General features: G+C 43.7%; 1 protein-coding gene across 1 annotated transcript in view; it reads right to left on the bottom strand.

Moving 5' to 3' along the window:
• KSR1 (kinase suppressor of ras 1) overlaps positions 1–18,437 on the bottom strand; it is a 70,568-nt gene that overhangs the window by 1,673 nt on the left and 50,458 nt on the right. Inside the window, exons 4-19 of the mRNA XM_080374254.1 lie at positions 16,764–17,235; positions 15,407–15,411; positions 13,441–13,501; positions 12,264–12,347; positions 11,619–11,680; positions 11,411–11,517; positions 10,931–11,099; positions 9,610–9,651; positions 8,599–8,653; positions 7,818–7,863; positions 6,403–6,782; positions 5,376–5,472; positions 4,472–4,605; positions 3,915–4,046; positions 3,552–3,687; positions 3,062–3,195 (exon numbers count right to left, since the gene is read on the bottom strand). Of these exons, the coding sequence (XP_080230380.1) occupies positions 3,062–3,195; positions 3,552–3,687; positions 3,915–4,046; positions 4,472–4,605; positions 5,376–5,472; positions 6,403–6,782; positions 7,818–7,863; positions 8,599–8,653; positions 9,610–9,651; positions 10,931–11,099; positions 11,411–11,517; positions 11,619–11,680; positions 12,264–12,347; positions 13,441–13,501; positions 15,407–15,411; positions 16,764–17,235 (2,116 nt within the window). The remainder of the gene's footprint in view (positions 1–3,061; positions 3,196–3,551; positions 3,688–3,914; positions 4,047–4,471; positions 4,606–5,375; positions 5,473–6,402; positions 6,783–7,817; positions 7,864–8,598; positions 8,654–9,609; positions 9,652–10,930; positions 11,100–11,410; positions 11,518–11,618; positions 11,681–12,263; positions 12,348–13,440; positions 13,502–15,406; positions 15,412–16,763; positions 17,236–18,437) is intronic.

The raw sequence follows: 18,437 nt of genomic DNA, 5'->3' as shown, positions 1-18,437 counted from the left end.
CGCTTGCACCCGGTTAGTTAGAGCGCGGATCACTAGACCCTTTCCCGGAGGAAGTTACAGCCTGCTGAAACGCTTCAGAAGTGAAAGATGGCCACGCTGTTAGACAGTAACTTCTTGCAGACAGGAGTTGTTATTCAAGCTAACAGCCCACACCAAGCGGAAAAAGGGAGAAATGGAGAAGTCTGATAAAGTGTTGATTATGTCCATGGGTTAATTTCGTGGTTTGGTTTTGCTTTTCTAAATGGAAGGTGATTGTCCAAGTTGCCAGTTAGGATACAACACATGGAAGCATGCAAGGTGGAGCCCGTTATTGCACCAGTAGCTACAACCTACAAAGAAATACGGGAGGGAAGGGAAAAAGACACCATGAGAGTTAGTTTTCAGTTATTTAAAGCAAACCCTTGAGAACTACATATTATAAAGCTTACACCAGAATAAAGCATTGAGGTTAGCACAGAGTTTCCCAAGGGAGTTGTCAGTGGGGTTGGGAGCGTGTCTTTAGCGGGTTTTCAATCGGAGTAGGTCTCTGGCTGGCACGGCTGCAGCGAGCCTCCCGGGCGTGACTCAAATATAACGCAGTTTGCAGGGGAGGAACAACAACTGAGCTGCCTGCACTTTCATTTCAACGAGCACTAATTCAGCTGTCAATGCTGATAATTAATACTGACACTTAAAGTACTTCCCCTCTATTAAATGCTTTGAGCGGAGAAAAAATAGTAATGTATGCAAATTGACATGAACCGCTTGTGGGGGTGTTGGTCTGTCTACCCAGACAAAAATAATTAGGGTAGCTACTATATAAGACATCGTTCTGCAGTTCCACAAGCTGTTCAAGAATAACTCCCTATGGAAACGCTAATCCAAAATAATCACTTGGCAGATTGCTCTGGAACTGAGCATTCTCCTGAACCGACTGCCCAACTGGGAAGCAATACTTCAAGTTCATTTCCAGTGTGATGTTAGAGGACGATGTGAGCGTGCCTGTCTGCAGGGGAAGGTGAGGCAGCCTGGGCTCGCTCTGCTCGGCGGAGCCTGGCTGGGGAAGCGAGCGGGTGTGCAGGCAGTCATCACAGCTACAGAGCCAACACGAGCGGGTCTTATCGTATAGAGAAATGAGGGGAGGCAAGTGCTGACACACAGAACCACAGTGGTGGAGTACAGCGTGTTTCTCTAGAACAGAAAAAAAAAAAATTACCGAAGGACATTGCTATCATGCAAATCTCCCGGCAAAAAAATGGCCTTAAGTACAGCGCTCTCCCTTTGAGACAAGGGAGGATTAGTTTAAAAAAAATGGGAGGAAATGTCACAGGTGAAGCTGGATGACTTGAAGGAATGGATAACGGCAAAGCACACACTCGCGGTAGCTGGGTATAGACCTGTGCCTGAAAACAAGGTTTGGTGTGCTTTCAGCCAGAAAAGGGGAAAAATTTGTTACTCTTAAATTACAACTGAAGGACAGAAAAGCAGCGATTACATGCAGGTCTGTTTTTTAGCTCAGCTTTTGTTGGTTTCTCTTTGAATTTTTATTTACAGGGAGGGAAGTGCAGCTGCAATGGCTCCGCTGTGCCAGCTGCGCACAGAGGCAGCCATGGGCGACTCGAAGAACAGCGGCCAAAGGTAAGGTGTGCTCAAGCCTTGCTGTACCTTTGTAGAACACATGCTCTGATACACACATACACCTGTCCAGTGTAAGGAAAACATATCAGACTGTTCTACTTATCAGCGAGTGGGTAGTAAGCATTCAATCTTTGCTGATAATAGTGTCCCTTTGTATAAAGATGAAGCCACAGCCTTGGAGAAGCATTCCGCATTTTAAAGTTATTAGACATCATAATATATCAGGGATCCAGTGCAAGTGTTAGGGAAATTGCACAAGAGACAAATGACTTTGAAGAGGTTACCAAACTGTAACCTCATGCCCAACAGCAACTCAAAGCGTGGTGCTGAGGCCGGGCTGGCTGCCTTTTGCCGCCAGAGCTACTCAGGGTAACAGCGGTCAGCAGTGGCAATCAGACATAAAACTGGCCTGGGGTGGGGGCTTCAGTCTCTTGGCTCCAGAAATTTTATCTGCTTTGCTTCACTTGATTGTGCTAGAAGTGGACCTGGGAACCCCCCTTCTCTGAGTGACAGGTTAGTCAGGAGAAAAGGGGCTGAAAGTTTTAGGTCTTGTGCCTTTATGCTCATCCAGTCTGAACTGGGATGGGTTTCCTATTCTGGTCTGGTTTGTCTACAGATGTCATGGCATGATGTACAACGGGTGTTTTAAGGGACCTCTTCCAGTTTTGACAGTTCAGAGATGCTTGACCCTAAGACCTTTCTTTTCCAATTGCAACACAGAAACTGACTTTGAAGGTGTCACGATCTGACAGGGATTTATGCCGACTTCTCATGACTTATCTTTCCTTGGTCCAGATCTTGACATAATTCCAGCTTAGAGATTCAGTCCAACCATTGCCGCTCATTCCTACCTGTCAGTTTAAGCATCTTCAGCATTTCTGAGACACCTGACACATGATTACCACCTACTTTGGGTTTTCCCCCAGCAGTGAATTATTCTGAGTCAGGACTGATGCTGCATTTCTTTACGTGCCTGTGGGAACTGGCACCCTTCTGCAAGGAGGGGTGGGGGTGGGGGTTTCTCACATGCTCCCTGAGGAAGTCTACGAACTTGGGACTCTCAAAATTTGACAGTTCCGTTCCAAAGGGAAACGGTGGCACATTCTTTGGTCCTTCCCCTCCTCAGTCAGTACCAGCCATTATAGGGGAAATTCTAACCCCTTCGAGGTCAGTGTGGGCCCTTTCAAACACTGATGGTAAACACTCTCTGAAACCAAACGCAAGTAGTCTGCTGAAGGGACGTGGATATGTTCAAGTAGGAAATGAACTCGCTGAAGCATGCAAGCTTAACTGCGTCATTTCCTAGTAACTGGAAAAGCAGAACAGCACAGTTACTCTCCCGTCAGAGGTTCGACAGCCCCCAGAAAGGCAAAATAAAGCACCAAAACAATCAGCTAGCAAATTCCGAGTGGCGTAAATGTTCTTAACAGCAGCAAATACTCACTCAGCAGACTTCCAGAAATGTCCTGGGTGGGAGAGCCGACGATTCAATTTTGGCAGTTTTTCAAGCATATCCATGAGGGCAGTGAAGCTAGGCCTCTCACTGAGATCAAATGACCAGCACGCTGAGAGAATTTCCTGCGAAGGAGAGTTGTGGCTCATTATCTCCACTTAGTTCACAGGTCAACTGCACAGACCAAGCAACTGACTGAGCACTGTGATTTGTGCAAGCCCAGCCAGAGATGCTGTTTAGTGGAAGTGTCGGACGTTCTTAGCATCAAACAGCATCCTGCGTACCAGTGGATGTCCACTCCTCTGTGTCAGATAGGGGCAGAGCCTTAATACCTAACCTGATGCCCCATTCTAATCTGTTCTCTCTCCTGCCCTTTATCCTTAGAGTTATAATACAAGTACAGTAAGCCGCCTCTTTATGTAGCTCACTGTTTTCCTGATAAATAGCTATATGGCAGGATTCCTGCAGCTGAGGTACTTACATTGACTTCTTTCCCCAAACTAACAGTTGCAAGAACTTGTTTCACTCCCTCGCCGCTTCCAATCTGCCAGATGAGTGCCTCTGCAGGCTGGTTCTTGAAAGGCCATTCTCTTGCTTGGAGCTCATACCACACAGTCCTGCAATGTTAACAGACAAATCAAGCCTTTAGCTGCTCTTAAAAGAAAGGCACAAAACTGTTCCAATTTCTTCAAATAAGCTGGGGAAGGTGTGTAAGGCTGTGCAGCAAAGCCCGCCCGCCCGCACGCCTCCCACCCACGACTTGTAGCAGGTGAGAAAAACGCGTCCCAGCTAGAATCCCGAGTCTGTGACAGGAGGATGGTGCTCTTAGGGGCTCCTTTCTTACCCAAAGGCATAGATATCTGCAGCTTTGGAGAAAGGCAGCTTGTCTTCGTCCTTCCCAGGGGCCATCTCGCGAACAATCTCGGGGGCCAGGTAGCATAACCAGTCATGGGGCAGCTTCAACTCATTCTCCCTCCTGAGTTCAAAAGAAAGAAGTGGTACAGAAGCGCTGCTGCTTCCAGGAAGCAGCATATGGGCCATATCTGTGCTTCACCTAATGCCTTGACTTTATTTACTCAAATGTTTTTGCTGACGTTTTGTTTCTAATTTTCTTGCCATATTAAAAAATATGCATGTGTTAGCCTGACTCTCCAGCTCATTCTTGGCCTTGAAATTTTGTTTGTTCTGTGTTCAGAGTCCCAGTCCACACAGAACCTCCTAGCTCTGTGCTACTGGAACTGTAGAACGAACTCTGCTTAAAAAAACCAAAGAAAAACGGTATATTCCAAAAATGTGTGTATGCACTAAACCATCAGCACTCCTCACTTTACTGTGTAATGCATCAACTTGATCACTATTTATCATTCTAGAAGTGGACCAAGTATTGAAACCTTCACTTACCTTCCTTCCTGAACCACACCCGAAATTCCAAATAATCCAAAATCAGTGATCACAACTTTCCCATTGTCATAGAAAACATTCTTGGATTTCAGATCTTTATGTACAATCCCCTTTGCGTGAAGATACCCCATGCCCTGGGAAATATATGCAGAGATGTAAGTTTGTTGGGTTCTTTGTTATTTACAAGCCTCTATCTCTGGGACACTTTACTTTCTAATACAGGTTAACTCTCATTACTCCAGCATAAATTATTAATTGGAAGTGGGGACACGGCAGCTGTCTGACTTGTACAGGAAGGGTGCAAGGGAGCAGATCTTGGTTTAGCGCTCAACTTCCAAATTGCTTTTCATCCTTTACATAGTAGGGCTGTTGGAAGGGTACTCTTAGTTGAAGCATCAAGTGGCTGTGGACTTGGCAACCCCGATGAAGTCTGTACGTGTCAGAACAATGAGCAACTGACACAAGTTTGCTCACTAAATTCACAGGATATTTCTGCCAGCAAAGAAAAGAGCAGCTTCAGAAATGCTTCTTCAGTTGAGAAATACTGAAAGCAAGCACAGACACTGTGCTGATCTGGGAGAAAATGCCATCTACTTCAGAATGCATTAATTTAGTTGCAGTTACTATAATAGAGACCTGGGAAGGAAACCTGTCCTGCATACCTTTCTTCATTACTCCCTTTATCTAAATTCTCCCTCCCCAGCCCCTTACTGACAAGCAAAAGGTCTCTTTCTGTCCTTATAGGCCCTTACCTTACTGCCCACTAAATTAGCCCTTTTTTCCAGCCAACTTGGAGCATCTCCTGCCGCAACACCCTGTTGGGCTATTGAGGCTTCCACAACCGCTCCAGCTGTGCAGCCCCTAAGCCCTTGCTGAGGCCCCCGTTGGCATAGCGTACCCTTACCTTAATGATCTCCTGTGCTATCTGCCTGGTTTTGTTAATATCCAGGGATATCTTGGGGTCCCTTACAAACGAGTGAAGCGTCCTTCCTTTGCAGAAGCTACAGGAAAGAGGAACAACAATCCTTAAAAAGGTCTTTAAAATACTGGAGGGGAGTAAGAATGTAATACTGGATGATCAGTTGTTTCTTTTATCACACTGACAGAATCCCAGCCCTCCTCCCCTGCTGAAAAACACCATTTTGAAGAACCTTACGGATCCCGTTGATTTGTGTCTGTGTGGGTGTACACGTGGTTATGAGACCTGTTCTTAAAGCACGCTCAAGGATACACAAGAAATGCTTATGCATTTCTTCAGAGACTCAGCTGTTGTTATACTGCTCTGACATCTGAAGTCCAGTTTTCAAAATCTGAGCACCAGCTTCTGCTGCTGGTCACTTATGCAGGAAACGTCTTTTGAAACTGGCAGTTAGAAATCACCCCGTATGTCCTTGCCAGACTGTGAGGACAGCATGCCCTTGGCCTTACTCAAATTCAGCCTGCATATGAACATCCCCAAAAGCTTTATTGAGTGGCCATGTGATCCTCATCTCAACTAAATACTGAAAATGGGAGAGGGGAGAAAATCAGTAACATTTCCCCCTAATCAGCAAGTGTCCCTAGGAGGAACAGAAAGGAAGAGGGAACCGTTGCATTGCCAGACGCGCATGTTGGTTTATCATCACTTTGCTGAATTGGAACCATCTGGAAGTAGATGGCAGAGGAACAACCTGTTCCAGATTTTTTTTTCTCCAGCTTTTTGAATGTTATTATTTAAGAATTCAAAAATAAAAAGAAAGTTGCCAAAAAATATTATATAGTCCCTAAAAGGAGACAACCTTAGAATCCAAAACTCTGAGCAACACAGGCTGCATCCATGTCTGCCACCTCCTGACTGCAGTGAGAAGTTTATTTTTATCTATTAAAAAATATATTATCTATCTACATAATATGTATATATTTAAAATAATACTAAGATGCTATATCCTTACCTGGTAATGATTGCTAAATGAGGAGGGTTCATGCATGCTCCCATGAAAAGTACCACATTCTCATGCCGCGTCTGTCTGTAGTTCATCACCTCCTTTTTAAAGAGCTTGAGGTGATCCTGGTTGTTCCCATCTATCTCCAGCAGCCTGATGGCCACCTCCCCGTGCCACTTCCCCTTGTAAACCTTCCCCCATCGTCCCTGGCCAATAGGGTCCCCCAGTTCTATCTGTTCAAAGGGAATGTCCCACTCTTGCAGGTAGACACTGGTCTGGCTAGGTTTGCGGTAAATCATCCCTTGCAAGTGTGGCCGTCTGTTTGGCAAATCTTCCACCTCATCCTCATCATCTTCAGGTTCTGATTTATTAGTCTCTGCTTCTTCCACCTGTTCACAAAAAGAGAAGGGAAACGTGCTGAGAGTCCCACCTGGAGGGCAGAAGCAGCCTACCAGCCAGCAGCAACAGCTGCTTTGAGAGAACTCCAGAGGCCGGACACACGCATTTGACTACAGCCCCAGAAACACACTGCACAGGACAAAGTCATCTCAGAAGGCTACAAAAAGCCGTATGTCTTCTGTATGTCAGCACACACATGTGAAGACAAGAAAGGCTCTGTCCCATAGAGTTAAATTTACAGAACCAGCACTAACATCTCAGCACTCCGCATCTCTCAGGATTTGCTTCTCTGTGTGTGGAAAAATGCTACAGACCATTCTAAAAGGAAGAGTCAAGAACCTCTTTGTTCTTCCAATAAATGTGGGCACAGGCTTTTCTGAGATTACTTAAATTCTCCTGTTAGGGAGAAGTGCTCCAAAAATCAACAAGCTTGATCCAGAATCCAGTAATTCCTGCTGAAATCATCAATTCTCTATCAGTTTACTCATCCCTACAGAAACCCATTTCAGTGTTCGTACTACAAGCTGAACACGTGCTTAGGTGCTACCAAAATCACAAGACTTGTGAAGAGGTATGGAAAGGCCTTCCTATGCAAAACACAAGCCCATACTCACAGCGTTTGCTTTGCAGGACCTACCGCAAGCTAATCTGACCACTGGTAGTATCTACACATGCATTACTTGCAGATTTGAGGTCTGCAGAGCTGCATTACAAAGTCTAAATGCACCAGACCTGCGGCCCTTGTCATATAAAAAGGGCTGCATCAAACTGAGCGAGCCAGAGGTTTGAAAAATATCATCTTAGCCCTATTGGAAAAAGTTAAATATTGTTACAAGTACTTAATTGTTTCAGCCTAGCTACACAAACCATGAATTTTCAGTTGAGATCTTTGCAGTACAAACAGTGCAGTGGAACTGAGGTAAGGCACACCCAGTCGACACACATAATTCCAGGGCCACAACTATTTCATTGCACTTTCAACATGGCATTTCTGATTGTAAAAAAGGGCAAACCAGAAAACCTACCTCTGCTTCACATTCAACTCCATCTGTGTCTGGCTGTTGATCAGCACTAACAAGAGAAGACAGGTTTACAGTGAAAATAATGTTTGCATATCCACACGAGTTAGAAAAGTGGGCTGCTACACATGCAATTAGTGGGGTGGAAAGAAGCAAATAGAGAACAGATCTTGATAGCATTATAGTAAGTCAGAGAAAAATACAATTACTGACCCACTTAACAGATAAGGACTTCCTAAGCTTACTTCAGCAAATGACAGACAAAGACTTTGAAGTGATTTTCAATGATAAGTGGCAGGAATTGACTTGGCAGCAGCATGGCTACACTATTACAATGCGTTCCAGTAACAGATACTCCTGTTCCTACTACTGAAACACCTACAAGAGTGAGGAAGCAATTGCGAGTGCTGGCAATGCAGGCTAAAATCTTCTGCATGCCCTACAAGTCAGACCCTGAAAAAGATGCTTCCCTGCTGCTAAATGTGTCATGCTCTTTTGGTTGTAAAACTACGTAACTTCTATTTCATCAGACCTTTCTGACCTTGGGAATGCACACATAACTGTAACTAGGTGTTAAAGGCATGGGCTTCTTACTGTCCCGTTTAAGGTAAAAATCATGTTCAGCTTTATAAAACTGGTAATACCAGTATTGCCCTTGCTGACTAAAATTATCCTCTGACTTCTCAGGTTATAAGTTCAGTTTGGATCATAACATAGCACTTTCAGACTGATCTGAGAAGTATCAGGTAAACACAATGCAAATAAAAGCATTTAAAACTATACTTACTTAGTGTCTGCAGCTGTTTCTGGCGGCTGTGCTATTTGTGCAGGGCTGGGAATTTCTGGGAAAGAAGAAACATTTATGACATTTTATACTTCAATCTCTTACAGGTTAGAAGTTTTAACATTGCAATAGCAAGTATTTGTTTCTTATTCAGGAATTATAAAGTAAACTCAACCACAGACAGTATGATTTTATACTTCATATGAAACTATATTCATCTTTCCTAGTACATACATGCCTGTATACTGACCAAGCCCAGTCTTCTTCCCATTCACCTACTTACTTGTAATGCCTTTCAAGGTCAGTCCTTGTCTGTGAATTACTCACATGCCTTCAAGTTGCCTTGGATAACCAGAAATATCCTTATGAACTAGGATATTTGGTTTTGTCTATACTGCAAGTCATGTATTCCAAATGCACCTTGTCTGCCCTGCGTCACCAGTGCACAGGAAATTCAGCTTGGGTTGCAAATCCTTTCAAAATTCAGAGTAAATACCCTGTACCTGGCATCCTACATCATCAATTCTCCCTTCGGAAACAAACAAGCTGTTTCTAAGGGTTCACGAACAGCTGACTGGAAAAAGTTTGTATGTGCAAATCCGCACACGAATAGTGTTACACCATGGTGAAATCCCACAGGCAAGAGCCTCCGTTCATAAAGATGGGCTCAGCCTTCCCGAACCGACGGTGCCCGTTGATACTTGCCAGGCACATAACCCTAGAGCCAGCCTTTCTGAAGTGGACGGCTGCGTGTAGAATCCCACAGCAGAAAGCCACTGTTTTACACCTAAATATTCCAAGTTTCACCTTGTACGTAAACCACATCACTACCTCGTACTAGGAAAGAGAGGTGTGAGTTCTATACTCAAATAAGAGAACGTTTCAATTGTTTTATTAGATACTTTTTTTTAAAAAAAAGCAGAATTACTGTTCTTGGGCAGCATGCAGAAGTTTACAAACAAGTTACTTTTTGGCAGTAGAAGCTGGTTAGTAGAATTAAAACAATCAACTCACCTGGGAAGATAAATTGTTGTCTATGCTGAATGTAGTAGGCAGCTTTTTTATTAATTAGGGTTTTTTAAACAGTACAGCAACAAAAGTTACCAGGAGAAAAAAAACAACACAAACAAGTTAGAGGATCATCAGTAAGTGCCCCATATGCATTCAATGAATTAGTCCCAACTCACTGTTGGGAAACAGATTAGTGGATTATCAGCCTGCTTGAGGGGGTGGATTTCTGCACATGCATTTCTGGAGACTGTGACAGATGATACTTATCAAATGAAAGCTAAGTTACCAATAAGCAAACAGTCTGGCGGGAAAACAACGCATTCACACTTCAAGTGGCAGAAGCAAATTTACAGAACCAGGAACACTAAAAGGCAGGCCCACGTAAAGGCTGGTGCTTCGATGCTCTCTCATGTCTTCAGCTTTTTGGAGATGCACCCAGAGAAGCTGAAGCTCATGAGCCATCTGCAAGTAATTTTTTTTTTTTTTTTAATTTCAGTGAATTTGAGCAGTATGTCCTAACACAAAGTAGTTGCAGCAGAATCCTTGTACTAAACTGGCTCTGCTTCTGCTCCTTTTGGATAGGCTGAAATAGCAACTTTCACTCACAGATCAAAAGCCGACGTAAAATACAGCAATGCTGAAGGCTAGATGTAGCAGCTATTGAGCTGCATGTGACTTCATTTCCAGATCAAAGGAATTAAATTTATTCTCACTACGTAATTCTTTGCCCTTGTCAGAGTTTCTTGCCTCTGTCAACCCCGGTAAAGATGGCACATTTGGGTTCTTAATCTGTGAAGTATGTAGGGTAAATACTGCTCCTCCATACATGTATGGCAATGGTTTAAAAGTGAGTGCTGATTGTTGGTTATCTTTTGGAAGAGACTGGTAAAGTAATTCATTCCAGTTCTCATTTTTATGTTTTGCTCTAGCAATCACCTTACTCATGATTTAAAGCCACTGGTGACCGAACACAGCAGGCAGCATGCATTTTACAGTACAATGAGAAAAGAAAGGAAAAATGATGTAATTTATTTTTTTAGTCCTTTTCAAAAAAGGAGAAAATAGAAAAATCAAATCATGTAAGAAAGGTGCCGACATTACTCAGTAATCTGTCTTCTGCAAAGGTATCCTGTTGATACCATTTTAAAACTTGCAGGAACACCGTTTTCTTTTATCAGATAACAAGATACACCTTCACACCTCGCTTACATGACACAACTGTGTATTCAGAAACCTGCAACTACCTGTGAAGTCTCGGTCAGCCCCTGCTTGCAGAGAGGCCTTTCTGGTCCTGGCAGAGATGTCCTGAAAAAGGCAAGCGTACCTGGGAAGTTAAATCGTCCATCCCTCTGGCCCATAGGAGATGGGTTTGGGGGAGGTGTTGCACTGGGAGGGTTGGAAGACTGGAAAGGTGCTGGAGAAGATGGTGTGGATGAGGTTGTGGAAGAAGGATTACTACTGGAGTCCAGATGATTTATTGCTGGTGGATGCTCCTGCAAAGCAAGGAAAGTCACTTGTGAGAAAACAATAAAAAGAAAGAACGAACTCCCTTCAGTGTTTACTGAACAAGAGAGAAAGGAAAGCTGTCCCTAGCCTTGAACACAGCACAGTTCTTCTAAGCGAGCAGGCAGCTGGGGCTGTGGGCAGCCTACGTTTTACAAGGAGAAGACGACGCATCAAAGTCTCCTTGCAAAGTGAAAGCTCAAGCTGCCATTCTTGCTCCAAGCAGGAAGTTACTGCTGCCACCTCTCCTTACTGTGGCCTCTCAGACTTACAGACACCAGACACTTCAGTCACCACATACCTTTTTCGTTAGTGCTTTGGGAAGAGTTCCGAACTGTGGTTCTGTTGGTCTGTCTACTGGATTATTGATATCAGAAGGGACAGACTCTGTTCTTCTTATTTTTGTTACTGAAAAATGAGAAGAGAGAAAAAAGCTTTAATCAGACCTTTTATTCTTGCTATACCATCAATTACATTGAAATGCTAAAAATTTGTAGAAAATTACTTACTGGGAAGGAAGGATATTCTACAAGCAGGTGCCTCTTTAGTACATTTGTTGTGACATTTTAATCTGAAAGAGACACATTACGTGTTAAATAGCATCTTGTTCTTCCCTAAAAAGAGGAAGCCTACCCTTAATTTGTAATTCTTATGCTAATCTCAGAGGGAGTTCTGGAATGCTCCGGGCCCCAGAGCAGCATACACAAGGATTCTTCATATGAATGTATGTCATTAGACTAATGAAACCATATACATGCCTTAGCATCTGATTTATTTTTAATATAGTTACCTTCACTAATTCTTATCCAGTGGCAATGAAGCAGTAAAATCTCAGTGATCTGGACTAACAACCCAGACAGAGAAGCAAAACCTAAAATCCTCAATGCTATTTAGGTATCCAGCTCCCACTACAAGTTTTGCCCATGATCAGGTAGGAAGTCTGTGACCAGGAAATAAATTTGGTTCATTCACGTGTCAGGCTGCCAACCTAAAGTGTAAGTCGATGCCAAGGCATCCCTTTGCCAGTTCAGAAGCTGACTTTAAAAATGATGCCACTGCTAAGAGTGCATCACATCAAGAGATACTTGTTACAGACAAACTTTAATGAATCAAATGCAAAATTCTTCTGACAAAGGTCATCACTGTGTGCTCACCTGCAGTACTTACACTTCACCCCGAACATCATGCTTTTCTGACAGACTTGGCAAATCTGAGATAACCAAGACTTTGTAGAGAACCTAAGTAGAGACAAGAGAGGAAAAATGATGTTAACTGGTGCCTAAAGGAAAAATAACGTTTGTAGGTAGTTACAGACAGGCCATACTTTAGCTCTTTCTGAAATGGGCAAGTGACACTATGGAAAAAACTTCTCACTTTTCTGATCAAAAGCAAGCGAAAGAAGGCTGGCAGCAATGCTGCTGACCCCTTGCTAGTTCTCCACTCCTGGAACAGGGCTGAGAGGTGCTCAGAGGTGTCCCTGACAAGGAGACAGGGCACGCATGAACACACATCTCTAGAAGGTCCTCAAAGCTGCAGCTTAGATCTGAAGCCTCATGCAGTCAAAGATTCCCCAGGTGAGAGGATCACTTCTTTCCATTAAAAAAACCCTCAAACTGGAATTGAGCTTCACCTCATGAAGCAAGCAAGTACTCTGAGAGGGAGCAGCCAGCACATACTCCAAGTGCAGCTCCGGCTGGTGAGTATGTGATGTCTGTCAGTTGCTGATGTCCCTCCTCGAGCCAGCAGGACATGTCACGTGGTGCTGGTTATGTTCACCTGAATATCTTTGTAGAACTGAGATCCAATTTGGGGGGGGGTGGGGGGGGTGGGGGTGGTGGGAGTGTTACCCTTTTACCAGGAAATTAAAGGATAGGTTTGATCGGCATTAAAACTGGCTGGCCCAGTTTTGGTTTGGATTTGGAAAGGGGATGCAGGAAGCTACAACGGAGGAAAAGGGAAGTCTATGCTCTTCCCATGTAGGAGGAAAGAGCAGCTTCCCTGTCATTTGCAGCAGTGGAAGTGTTTAGGAAAAGGCAGTGATACACATTTGGCATGCTTGGTCCTATCAGCCCATACACAACGTTGCTACTGCTGGCACACCACTCAGTACAGAATCACAAGTCAATTGGCTTTTGAAAAAAGGATTTCAAGTGCACATATTAAAAAGAAATGAAGGTGAAATACATCGTTAAGGCTGAACTTAGCAAATGAGGCACCTGACTTGAAACCTATCTTAAGAATCGTGACTGCTACGAACACACTAAAGAGGATACTGTCCTGGTCTGACCCCAGTTTTGCTCCTTCGTGGCTCCCACACCATGCGTTGCTTACCTGTGTGTTACGGCTAAGCCAAAGTCTCTTCGTACCGTTTGAGGGGATCCTTGGGAGGGTTCTGATGGAGAACAAGAGATGTTTTAGGGAAGCATCACTTACAAGCTTACTTACCAGTCTAGACAGAAACAAAGCAGTCACTGTCCTAGAAATGGACTAGTAGCCATGACACTGTTAGTAGCACAGCTGAGACTGGTTTGCCTTCTGCTGTAAACCTACCACATACTACTCTTTCACTTCTTTTCATATGGAGGCAATGTAAAATAAGATCTGGTGGAATCATATTTCTTCCTTTTTTTAATGTTAAATAATTCTGTTTTATGTTTAGGCATTGCAGAAGTCCACCTGATTAGGTGTAGGCCATGCTTAAAGGGGAAAGTCAGACTTTACTCCCAGTTAGTTTTCTCCCAATTGCTTTATCACAAATACCATCACCCAGTTTTCATGCAGTGTCAGTAGCCTTCAGAATATTCTTTTACACTGAAAATTATCATCTCCATTTTATAGACAGGGCCAGCGTGACCCAGAAGAACAAAAGCATTAATGTGAGATCACTTAGCTAGCCAGTAAGTGCAGACACAGACCTAGACTTCAAAAGGCCAGTCCAGCACTCCAGTGGTTACACCACGTAACTACCCAAAAACTCTCAAATACTAAGATTGTGGCATATTTCCTGAATTAAATCCATAGCCATATTGCACATCTGGAGAAAACTCAAATCTGCAAGCGTCAACACAGCTTCAAGGCTGGACACTGTCAGACACTGAATGCTTACAAAGCCAGTCTCCTTATTTGACCCTAGATGGCACCAGATTCTTTTTTATCATTATTCCAGTGAACTTTTAAAAGCGTCTGTGGTCTTCAGCATCTTAGAACAGGCTGGAATGACTAGTTGCTTTTCCAAGGAATACTGCTGATCTAGTGTGGCCATCCAAATGCAGTCTCTGAATTAATCATAATGCAACAGGTAAAGTAGGTAAATCCTTACTGCAGAATCCTGATGATAAAAAAGCCTGGAATTCATTGGGACTTAAAAGAACCTACAGCACAGATTTTAAAACAGACAATATGAATATATGCATAGAAGCACCAAAATTCTTCATTTTTGTTTGAATTTATTCTAATGCCTTTTTTATTTATTGCATAAATTCTATCACTCCCCACAGATAAATACCCGTATTTCTGCTTGCATTTTCATTTTACGATTTTCTTTCTATATTTTTTCATTTCTGAAAGTAATTCCTGAGAATTTTGTTTTAAAGGGCATTAAATGGATGTGCGGTGCTATAATGTCCTCATTTGGACTTTCATATGTTACAAAAAGGTGAGGCTCCTATCTCTCTACATCAGCTTCCAAGGTTACAGGTTGTGTCTGAGACAGACACACGGAGTAACATCAGGATAGCTACAACACTAAACGGCATTGATACCTTACTGGATAAAACACAGGTCCTAGTCTTGTAAGCCATTAAACATGAATAGACTCATCAACATCAGAGGAAGCATTCCACATTTAAGCACATGCCGAAGCCTTTCTCAGAAGGTTGCAAGCGACCGCTTAATTTCATTAGAGATGCTTGGCAATGAATATCCAAAGATACTAAATGGTTAGATACGAAGTTATTTCTAGCACTGAGGCATCAATAACAGCTGTCTGAAGTCACAGACAGGCAAATACACCCAAACCCCTTGCTTTAACCCTTTGTTCCTTTTTATTCCCAGTATTCCTTTTGCTTGCTTTTGTCATCTGAAGAAATACCAGGTACAAGAAAGACCATGTAAATGTCCTGCGGTTCTCCAGTAGGGCGACAGGCCAAGCTCCCGTTAGAGTCAACAGGAACTCGGGGATAGAAGGCCCTGCTGAGGACCTCCGGAGGTTGCACAGGGATGACCAACAGATACCCGACAAGGACACAATCTTCACTCTCAGCAAAGAAATGAAGACAGCCCTGTAAATATCTCTTACCAAACCTAGAGAGAAAAGGAAAAAAAAAAAATTTCAGGTATTCATATTCATGTGACAGGATGCACACTTTGCTAGAGCAGAAACTCTTTCCTGCAGCGTTTGATGTCAGGTTTACAAACACCTCTGGTTTGCACAGGCTCCTGAAGTTGCTGCACAGCTGATATTTTCCTGCGTACAAATGGCAGCCTTTGCTGGGTAAAGCTTCAGTTCCAGCCTGTGAATGAAGTGTACAGAAGCGCATCTGATTTTTGGCTTGCAGACGAGGAGTGTTAATGGGCTCTGCAACTCCATGGAAGTGCCTGAATCACAGAAGTGCCACATTTTCCAATACCTACCAGACTTAATCAACAGGATCTGGATCACAGCAGAACCAGATTCTTATCGCTGAATTTCAAAACAAAGCTGTGCATTGGCCACAGCTGCTTACTTGCTGCATTTAGACATTCCGCAATTTGCAGGTTTTAGTATATACTTCACATGCACTCACAGGGTGGAAGAATGCTGGACTGCTTACAAGGCTACACATTTATAATGAACTCTTTCATGTCAGTCAGCAGGCAATACCATACTGCAGCATCAAAAGCACAGCCATTTGCTGTTAACGTTCATACTGAAAATCTCAACTCCATTCTGAGCTGGGCTAGTTTCCCTTACACAAAAATGTGAAAGGTCCTGAGCAGAACAGGCTCTTCGCACTCTTCCAGGTGGTCAAAGAGTTAGGGTACGTTGTAATGATACTGCTACAGAATTCGGATGCTGACCTAAGTTTAGGGATAGCCAGAGTCTTTGGAAGGCACTTTTTTTCCCAGTTTCAACTATTAGTTAAATGTTAGATTAATCCCTTCCATCCTGCCTACACAGAAAAAGTGTATCTCAAAGTCTGGATCAGTCCAAGAAAATGTTTGTCTTGTTAAGGAGCTATAGTTGTCTGTACTGTCATAAATGTGTTTTAAAGCTCACACTAGCAGCTAAAATAAAATAAAATCATTAAAGGATACCAGCCACCTGAACTGTGGAATTTTTAGGGACGGAAGAGAATTCTAGTATGTGGAACTGGCTATTAGAAGCTTGAGAAAAACTGGTTGGGGCCCTTTAATAGCAGCAGCCATCCCAACCCGCCCAGCAGGTGCAATTTCAAATTAAATTCAAGTAAATTTCAAGTACAGTACTCTACTAACAAGCAGCTTTTGTGGCCATCTTGCAATATCTCACTGATACAGATTATCAGACTACAGCGAAACCACAACAAGGCAACTGAACACCAGCTCTTTCACGGTCAGAACTGGAGCACTGAATGCCCTTCGGTACAAGCACAGCCCACCAGTGCTTGAGGGGAAGGAGGAAGTGTCATGCTTACTTTATTGGAGGAACTTCATCTATCCTGTTTCCCAGCTGTGATTCGTGGGACTTGCTCCTTGTGAGGGTTGGGAAGTTAGGTAGCAGCTGAAAAACCTTCCGACAAGGGGGAGGAGGAGTCCGTGGTGGCTTCAGCTTATGCCGTCTCTTGGCTTGAGGAGTGGTTGGCGGAGTGATGGTGATGGTGTGAGGAGTCCTTGGCGTTAACCTTCCACTGTGTGCGGGGAATGCAAAAGGGTCCAGGAGGTTTTCTGCATAGACAGAAGGTCCGTGACTTGAGGCAAGAGAATCTGAGGACGGGATGGTAGATACTGACACAGAACGCGCCTGCTGGCTGCTGCCCTTGGGAAGGTGCGGTGCAGAGGGAGTCCACGTGGGTACAGAGGAGCAGGGGGCTTCAGTCGTGTTTGCAGAGCTGTTCTCCCGGCGTGCCTCAGAAAGATTCATCAGCACATCATCTTTTAACTCCCCTCCTGTTCACCAATGGCAGCCACGTTAGCGATTGGTTAAAAGGAAAAGCCAATGTATATACACATACATTATGCTGCTTTGGGCTTTAAGGTGGGGTTTTTCCCTGCTCTGCCCCTGGCCAAGGTGCAAGCCTAGTTTCTCCTCCCCCGACACACATCAGCTGAAGTAACCTTCCCAACAAGAATGGCAGTAACTACCCTCCTTTCCCATCTGTAGCTGTGTATCTCAAAAGCTAAAGTCAGGTCCTATGTTCTAAGATGGGCTGAATTTTGACAGACAGGGGCCCTGCTGAAGAACGTGCGATATACATACCTACATAAACCAGGCACCCACATCCCACTGTGAACCTATGTGGGTTTAGTGCCAATCTGTTTAGACAAATCTGTACATCCAGCCTGGCACCCTGTCTGCTTTTAGACTGGGCTGTAGTAAAAAGAGGACACAATTTCCTAACAGCCAACAGAATCGCTAAATACCACTTAAAGTGAGAAAGGCCATTAGATTGGAAATAAGGAATATCTAGGAGCTTCCGATACTCATTTGGCCACTTTTTTCTCTCTCTGGCATGTAACCAGTGCCTAGAACTCACCTGACACCTGGAGTACTGGGGCACTGCTGTTCAACTACAGGCAGCAGCAGCACCCAGCACAGAGCTGCTGTGTTTGTTCAGGCTCTATTAGATAGAGCTGCACCAGGGACAGACAGCTGGACAGACAGGAACCACCACGTCCTGCTAGATCACTGGTTCAGCCCAGCACAGCCTGCTACAGACCCTAGCACAGTAGTTCAGAATGGTCCAGTACAGCTTGTAGACCAATTCTGGGTACAAACTGGGGGGCGAGGTGGGGGGAAGTACAAGGGCCTGCAGCAGCCAAGTGGGAACACACAGCTGACTGGGCTAATTTCAGAGGCTTAATTCATCACAGTAACTCTCTGGCTTAATTTTAAGTATGTCCTTAATGACTTACATGAAGGTGAAAAGTCAAAGCTTCAGGGCCTGTTGACTAGTTAGTGGTTGAAAAGAGATCACACACCTGAATTTTTAAAAACGCCATTTCTTTATAATAAGTGAACGCCATTACTTCTAACAATGGCTGGTTTTGCCACAGTATGGATGGGAAATATTTGACAACCCAGGATAAGAAAGATCAGAAAAAAGGAAATATGAAACTGAGCTGTTTGTCAACTTTTTCGTTAACTAATC

This window comes from Falco punctatus (assembly GCF_963210335.1).
Source record: "Falco punctatus genome assembly, chromosome: 1".
NCBI lineage: Eukaryota > Metazoa > Chordata > Aves > Falconiformes > Falconidae > Falco > Falco punctatus.
The sequence above is the reverse complement of the archived record's forward strand: the minus strand, read 5'-3'. Positions and strand labels throughout refer to the sequence as shown.